General features: G+C 44.5%; 1 protein-coding gene across 1 annotated transcript in view; it reads right to left on the reverse strand.

Moving 5' to 3' along the window:
* The window catches only part of LOC111975673 (sec1 family domain-containing protein 2-like), a 153105-nt gene that overhangs the window by 80732 nt on the left and 63276 nt on the right, over positions 1–9097 (reverse strand). Inside the window, exon 3 of the mRNA XM_024004166.2 lies at positions 3012–3315. Within this exon, the coding sequence (XP_023859934.2) occupies positions 3012–3264 (253 nt within the window). The 5' untranslated portion in view covers positions 3265–3315. The remainder of the gene's footprint in view (positions 1–3011; positions 3316–9097) is intronic.

Below are 9097 nucleotides of genomic sequence, written 5' to 3' on the forward strand. Positions count from 1 at the left end.
CACACACACACACACACACACACACACACACACACACACACACACACACACACACACACAGGAAAGCATGAAACCCCCATCTTGAGCTACCTCCCACTAAGGGACAAAGGAGGGGGTGGATGGCTGTGTGCTTAACCAAAAATGGGTCTACCCGGGTTGGCAGGAATCCAGACAGGCAATGGAACAAACTCAAGGAGTGACAGAAAATGGGGATGTGGCTATTATGGTGTGTCTGCTGTATCCAACTATGTACAATATGGACCATATGTGCATGAATTTGATGGTATTTGCTGCTGCTGGGTTGAGTTCCTGACCCCATCCCCAGGTACTGGTGTGTGTATGATTGTGCTGTCATTGACTCCTTTGAGACATACAGTCCTACACCTTATTACAGCATTAACCAAATGGGAGCCACAGTCAAGGTAATAATACCCAATAAACACACACACCCACGGCTCACTGAAGAAACAAGACTCAGACTATTGGCCTCTACCTCTGAATATTTGCCACAAACCCCCTCCATGTCTCTCCTGCCCCCACCATCGATCTCTCACACACTAAAACACAAAACCACAACTGAAAATGAAAATTATCGAAGTGACTATTAAAACTATTTACAGCTTGCACACATCACACACTAACCATGTTTGAGACAGACAGAAAGGAGCCAGCCAATCATCTGCCACATCTGAAAAGTGTGATGAGGCTCATGTCCAATTACAGTCATCCCCTGCTATTCAGTGACATTATTAGCCAATTGTCTTCTACCTCCCATTTCTGGTGTTGACTGCAGAGCACTTGGTTCAAGAGCTCATTTCCTAGCCTGAGCTCTAAGCGGAACCATTTCTTGGCAAACACCATTTCTCCCTTTAATTGAACCCATACTTTAACTTCACTCACAGAACTCATACAGTACTCATTCATCACACACACACACACACATGCACATGCACATGAACACACGCACACACCTTTAGGCTACACACTTCCCTTCAATTAAATCCACACTTAAATCCCTCATTTCAGACTCTCCAGGTGTGTGTCAAATTGCTAGTATTTTTGTTCTCTTTGTCCACTTCTTCTTCTCCTCCTCTCAATCCCTTCTTTCCCTGAGAGGTTGAGATAATGTCTATTCTCCCGCTGAGGACATGGACCACGCCTCCACTTCCTGTACCCCTCGATCACCAGCAGCTGATGTTGGTAAACAACATCCCCTCTGACTAGGAGACTCGCAGCTGTTCCTGGGTTTGTTGATTCTGTGAGTTTGTGTGTCTGTGCTTGCATGCATTTCTGTGTTTGTGTGTGTCTTTTGTTATGTGTGTGTGTGTGTGTACGTGTGCATGTGTTGCATGCATGCATGTGTGTGTTTTAAACAGGCCATTAGTGCAGCATCATGCTTGTCTGTAGGAGGGATGCGCTGCTCTTCACTGTGTGTCCCTGAAGGCGGTTGTTAGGAGGGTCAGAGTGTAATAGACTGTTAGCCTGCCTTTAACCAGCTGTGTGTCTGTCTGTTCTGCTAGTCACTCTGTCCGTATGCTCATTCAATCCTCCTCCTGTTATTTAATCTGTTAGTTTGTGTATGTGAGTGTGTGTGTGTCTGTCTGTACAGAATATGTGCTGCATGTGTGTGTCTGTTAAGCCCAGGCTGTTTACTGTAGCCAAGGGAAACAGAAAAAGGGGATTTGTAAAAACATTGTTCTCATGGCGACCAGGTTTCACTCAGCATCTGGTTTCTATTTGATTCCTTTAATTGGGATGAATGTGACAATCAATGTTATTCTCTGCTGCTTGGACAAAGACGGACCCCTGACTCATATTACACACAAACCATTTAATCTGCAACCATAAAAACCAAATCAACACACAGACGGACACGGATACGCACACACTGCTAAGATAAAGTATTCTCTTTCTCAGACACACCTGGTGTGCATTTACAGGGTCATTTCTAGTGAAGTGTTTACAGAGAGTCACGTTTTTAACATGGGCTACATCTCTGGACCAGCGCCTGCCAGGAGGCCCCTCAGCCAAATAGGACAGAAAGAGAGAAAAATAGGCCAGAATTCTTCCTTAGCAGTTTTACAGTGAGAGGGAGAGAGGGAGGCAGAGAGAAAGAGAGCAAGGGAGAGAGAGAGAGAACAGATAGAGAAAAGGACAGAAGTAAAGAGAGAAAGAGAAAAGGAGAGAGAAGTAGAGAGAACATTTTGATAAACAGAGTGAGAAAACTACCCAACCATGTCCATGTGTGTGATAACCGTGGTAATAATAAGCAGTGTAATATTTCCAGGTGTTTGCTAGCTAGAGAAGGTAAAGAGTGGGCCAAACTAAAAGCAGCACTAATTATGAGCTATGTGGCTGGGGWGGACTGTGTGTGCAGCTTCAAGGTCAGAGAAACTCAAACTGGGGGAGGTACACTGTGACATGGAGGTACAGAGCTAATTCATCATTCCCAGAGCTGGCCACAAGCCCTGCTGCCACACAGACACACAGACCAGTTGGAGACACACAGACCTGTCCAGACAGAGAGAACAGTTCCAGAGAGACCAGCTCCTGACCTCTAGATTGTAAATGTTCTCGCGAAGTACATTGCAAGTGGGCAGGGCCCAGCAAAGCTAAGACAGTATACAGGCACCAGGAGAGAGGTCAAAGTGCACACACACACATACACCCTCTGCAGCAGGTTCCCACAGTCATGTTTGTTACCATGTGAACTGACAGGGGTGTGTGTGTGTGTGTGTGCGAGAAGCGGGAGAAAGATTGGGTGTGAAGTCGCTAACAGTCCTTCTACCATCAGCAGCACAGAGGTACAAACAACAGTGTCTTCTCCACCTCTCTGCTACCATATGAACAGTTAACTGGGGTCATTCTAGAATGACTATAAAGTGGTGATATGTTGCATCTGGTTCAGCTTCGTCTTATCGAGAGCATGGTGTAATTTATGGTTACAGTATTAGTGTTCAGCATTGGTGTGCTTCTGTTAAGGTTTTATTATGGTTGTGTTCGGTACTAACCGGTGAGTTTCTGCAGCAGGGGGCTGAGCTCCGCCTCTCTGGTGATGACCAGGGTAAGTGCTCCAATCAGCTCCCTCTCCACCTTTTCCTCCTCCTCTTCATCATCTGCAATCTGGGCCTCTCCAGCCAGTGAGTACAGGTAGACAAGCAGCACCAGCAGCTCATCAGGACCACACTCCTCCTCCCCCGACCGGGACCCTGAACTGTACTCTGAGCTGGACCCCTCCTCACCCTTAGCAGCGCGAGGTTTCATCAGGGGCAGAAGCTGCCGCAGAACACCAGCAAAGTCAGAGTCTCCCAGAGCCTGCAAACCACACAGGATACACAGAGACATTTTAGAGATATGAAGTAGAAACTACAAACTGAGTAACACAAAACACATCAAATCACCACACACATACAATGCCTTCAGAAAGTGTTCACACCGCTTGACTTTTTCCACATTTTGCTGTGTTAAAGCCTGAATTTAAAATGATTTAATAGAGATTTTGTGTCACTGATCTACACACATAGTGGTTAACGTGAGTTTAAAATTGACTACCCCATCTCTGTACACCACACATACAATTATCTGTAAGGTCCCTCAGTCGAGCAGTGAATTTCAAGCACAGATTCAACCACAAAGACCAGGGAGGTTTTCCAATGGTTCTCAAAGTAGGGCACCTACTGTATTGGTAGATGAGCAAAAAAAATAAGCAGACATTGAATATCCCTTTGAGTATGGTGAAGTTATTAATTACCCTTTGGATGGTGTATCAATACACCCAGTCAGTACAAAGATACAGGTGTTCTTCCTAACTCAGATGCCGGAGAGGAAGGAAAKCGCTCAGGGATTTCACCATGAGGCCAATGGTGATTTTAAAGCAGTTACAGTTTAATGGCTGTGATAGGAGATAACTGAGGATGGATCAACAACATCATAGTTACTCCACAATACTACCTTAAATTGAAAAGGAGGAAGCCTGTACAGAATAACAAATATTCCAAAAAAGGCATCCTGTATGCAATAAGGCACTAAAAGTAATACTGTAAAAAATGTGGCAAAAAAACACACAAAAAAAACACGTTATCTTTGGGGCAAATCCAACAACATCACTGAGTACCACTTCATATTTTCAAGCATGGTGGTGGCTGCATCATGTTATGGGTATGCTTGTCATCGGCAAGGACTAAGGAGTTTTTTGAGGATACAAAAAAACGTAGTAGAGCTAAGCATAGGCAAAATCCTAAAGGAAAACTTGGTTCAGTCTGCTTTCCAACAGACACTGGGAGACAAATTCACCTTTCAGCAGGACAATAACCTAAAACAGAAGGCCAACTATACACTGGAGTTGCTTACTAAGACAACCTTGAATGTTCCTGATTGGCCTAGTTACAGTTTTGACTTAAAAATCGTCTTGAAAATCTATGGCAAGACTTGAAAATGGCTGTCTAGCAATGATCAACATCCAACTTGACAAATGTGTTAAAGAATAATGTGAAAATATTGTACAATCCAGGTGTGGTAGCACTGCTATGGAAAATTTTGAAGAATTACAATACCAACACAAAGTCAATGTCTAGATCGGCATGTTTTGGCATTTGCTTATTTTATGACTGAGTAATCCAGTTTTATGGAAATATTTGTTTTACTTTTCTTCATTGTGCATTCATTTTATGATGCAACTGTGTATAAGAAATCATTGACCTGTTCATTGGCATGCATACACACACAGAGCGTGTGTTTTTGTACTGTTTAGGAGCAGTGACCTGTTTCTCGGTGTTGCTGTGAGTGAGTTTGCTCCCATGCTGGTTCTGCCTGTCCTGGCCCACATGATTTTCATACAGCACAATATACAGCCTAACAGTCAGAATGAGCTCATACCCCTATTAACCAGGGGTGAAAAAGAGTGAGAATGAGAGGGAGGAGAGAGAGAGAGAGAGAGAGAAGGAAAGAACGTGAAGGAGTGAGAGAAGCTGCAGTCGGATGCCTCTGTGGATAGATGACAATTTAATGAGTGTTAAGACCTCAATGTTCCTCCCATCAAGACAAACAGGCTCTCTCTCTACCCAGCTCCTATCGCTGAGCTCTGAGCCCTGGGGCCTGGTCTGGTCCACTGAGGGGATCCGGTGTCCAACCCATCACAAACTTCCTCTAGGCCAAGGAGAGGGGAATCAGCACCAGTACTGCACTAACTGCCTTTGAGAGTGTGCATGTGTGTGAATTCAGACATGGCTCCTTATCCACAAAGCTTCTGAGAGTATGAGTGCTGATCTGTCCATATAATCTTATTCATTATGAGAAAAAAAGCAAAAATGCTGCTAGATCAGCACTCCCACTCTCAGACCCTTGTGTATACGGGCCCTGGTCTCAAGGGCCCAATGATCCAATGACCATCACAGTTGGCACTACCCTCTAGCAGCGTTACAGGTGAGAACTAGAGTCTAAACGTGCTTGATATCTATCCAGGGCAAGTACAGGGCTCCCGAGTGGCGCAGCGGTCTAAGGCACTGCATCTCAGTGCTAGAGGCATCACTACAGACACCCTGGTTTGAATCCCAGCCATGATTGGGATTCTCATAGGGAGGCGCACAATTGGCCCAGCGTCGTCCAGGTTTGGCCAGAGTAGGCCGTCATTGTAAATAAGAATTTGTTCTTAACAGACTTGCCTAGTTAAATAAAAAACATATTTTAAAAAAAGTACATGATGCATGACTGTAGTGTGTCAGAGCTCTGAGTCTCCTGTTCTCTTCCAGCTAGGCCTCAGCCCCAGCCAACCACCACCCCCAAGGGGTATTCAAACACACAAACCAAATCACAGAACACATTTTTCTCCTTAAACATTGTGAAATCAAATACTTCTCCAAGCTGCACTCAAAACTATTTGCCAAACAATGTTTGGGCTCTTTCCCTTCTTTTCTCCATTGTGAGTAGAGAGTAGAGAAAGTAGAGAGTAGAGTGAGGAGAGAGTAGAGAGGAGAAAGTAGAGAGTGGAGGAGAGAGTAGAAAGCAGAGAGGAGAGAGTAGAGAGTAGAAAGTAGAGTAGAAAGGTTTCAGGGTTTCATGGTAAGACGAGCAGAGTAAATACCTTTCTCTGTCATCACTCTGTACTCTCAGCAGAGAAACCATTGATATCGTACTGCTGTCAGTCCACACATGTCCAGGAACTCATCTGTACTGAGAGGGAGTCAGGAGCAACACAGGAGGCTGAGAATGACTTGGTCTGGATATTGAAGCAGGTGAAGGGTAGGGGAATGGGTTCTATGGCCCCCTGGAGTTTCCCATGTGATCTGACCAGGAAAAACTCCTTGCCATGGTAATAAGACAGCTCTACATGTGATTCACCCTGACCTGTAGTCATGGGATCTGTGGAAGGTTAAAAAATACCAAGTTTCTGTGTGTGTGTGTGTGTGTGTGTGTATCTATCTTTCCTATTTACCCATCCTGTTTGTTGTTCTACCTCCCACTTCTGTCTCTCACTGCTTCCTCTAGCCTTCATAATTACTCTTACTTTCACCTCCATCTCCCTGCAAATGCACACTCTCTCTCTACTTTTGGTTTTCACTGGACCTTTTATACTGAACAAAAATATAAAAACGCCAAATGTAACAATTTCAACAGTTTTACTGAGTTACAGCTCATATAAGGAAATCAGTCAATTGAAATAAATTCATTCGGCCCTAATCTATGGATCTCACATGAGTGGGCAGGGGCGCAGCAATGGGTGGGCCTGGGCGGGCATAGGCCCACCCATTTGGGAGGCAGGCCCACCCACTGGGGAGCCAGGCCCAGCCAATCAGAATGAGTTTTTCCCCACAAAAGGCCTTTACTACAGACAGAAATACTCCTCAGTTTCATGAGCTGTCCAGGTGGCTGGTTTCAGACAATCCCGCAAGTGAAGAAGCCGGATGTGGCGGTCCTGTGCTGGCGTGGTTACATGTGGTCTGTGGTTGTGAGGCAGGTTGGATGTACTGCCAAATTCTCTTAAAATGATGTTAGAGGTGACTTATGGTAGAGAAATTAACATTCAATTATCTGGTAACAGCTCTGATGGACATTCCTGCAGTCAGCATCCCAATTGCACGATCCTTTAAAACTTGAGACATCTGTGGCATTGGGTTGTGTGACAAAACTGCACATTTTAGAGTGGCCTTTTATTTTCCCAAGCACAAGGTGCACCTGTGTAATTATGCTGTTTAATCAGTCAGCTTCATGATATGCCACATCTTTCAGGTGGATGGATTATCTTGGCGAAGGAGAAATGCTCAGTAACATGGATGTACTGTAAACCAATTTGTGCCCCACATTTGAGAGAAAAAGCTTTTGTGCGTATGAAACATTTCTGGGATCTTTTATTTCAGCTCATGAAACATGGGATCAACACTTTACATGTTGTGTTTATATTTTTGTTCAGTGTACTTCTTTTTTTATCCCACTTTCACTTTCTCTTTATTTCCCCTCCATCTCCCCACTCACTCTATATTTCTTTCTTTATCCTTTAGGTGTGTGTGTGTGTGTGTGTGTGTGTGTGTGTGTGTGTGTGTGTGTGTGTGTGTGTGTGTGTGTGTGTGTGTGTGTGTAAATCTCAGTCCCTTCAGGAGACATATAAAAGCTGCTGTCAAGCTGGTTGCTGTGGCGCCAGGACAGGAAATAGAGGTATACATATGGAGCTTTAAGATTGACTGCAGCTTTCTCCCACACGACACACACCAACACACACTCCACAATGCTTGGCACTCAATCACTGCACTATGATTAACACTACAGAGGTACAGTACCACTCTCACAGCAGCTTAGTCCCCTCCTGTACTCCCTGTTCACCCACGACTGAATGGCCATGCACGACTCCAACACCATCATCAAGTTTTCTGAAGACAACGGTAGTAGGCCTGATCACCGACGGCAATGAAACAGCCTATAGGAAGGAGGTCAGAAAGGAAAGGARGCCCCCATCCACATCACCGGGGCTGTTGTGGAGCGGGTCGTGAACTTCAAGTTCCTTGGCGTCAACTCACTAAGAACTTAACATGGTTCACACACACCTGCACAGTCAGGAAGAGGGCATTGGCAGCGCTTCTTTCCCCTCAGGAGGCTGAATAGATTTGTCATGGGCCCTCAGATCCTCAAAAGGTTCTACAGCTGCACCATCGAGAGCATCTTGACTGGCTGCATCACTACTTGGTATGGCAAATGCGTCGCCCTTGAWCGCAAAGCGCCTCAGAGGGTAGTGTGGACAGCCCAGTTCACCACTGGGGCCGAGCACCCTGCCATCCAGGACAATTATATCAGGCGGTGTCAGAGGATGGCTGGAAAAATTGCCAAAGACTCCAGCCACCCAAGCCATAGACTATTCACTCCGCTACCGTCTGGCAAACGGTACCGGCTTTCGGACTAACAGGCTCCGAGACAGCTTCTATCACCAAGCCATGAGACAGCTAAATAGTGAATTAATGGTACCCAAACTATCTGGACTGACTCTCTTGCACTAACCCTACGCACACTCACTAGACTACACACACACACAACCCATACACATTCATATACCGACAACACAAACACACACACACTTTTACACTCATAATTTGCTCCTGCTACTTTGTTCCTTACTTTACTCTTATTATTATCTATTGATCAATTATTATCTTACCCTGCCTTCATGTACATATCTACCTCAAATACCTTATTATTATCTATCCTGATGTCTAGTCACTTTACCCTGCCTTCATGTACATATCTACCTCAAATACCTTATTATTCTATCACTGATGTCTAGTCACTTTACCCTGCCTTCATGTACATATCTACCTCAAATACCTTAATATTATCTATCCTGATGTCTAGTCACTTTACCCTGCCTTCATGTACAATTCTACCTCAAATACCTTATTATATCTATCCTAATGTCTAGTCACTTTACCCTGCCTCATGTACATATCTACCTCAAATACATTATTATTATTATCTATCCTGATGTCTAGTCACTTTACCCTGCCTTCATGTACATATCTACCTCAAATACCTTATATTATTATTATCTATCCTGATACCTAGTCACTTTACCCTGCCTTCTTGTACAGTTGAAGTCAGAAGTTTACATACACTTTAG

The sequence above is a fragment of the Salvelinus sp. IW2-2015 genome, linkage group LG16 (genome assembly GCF_002910315.2).
Source record: "Salvelinus sp. IW2-2015 linkage group LG16, ASM291031v2, whole genome shotgun sequence".
NCBI lineage: Eukaryota > Metazoa > Chordata > Actinopteri > Salmoniformes > Salmonidae > Salvelinus > Salvelinus sp. IW2-2015.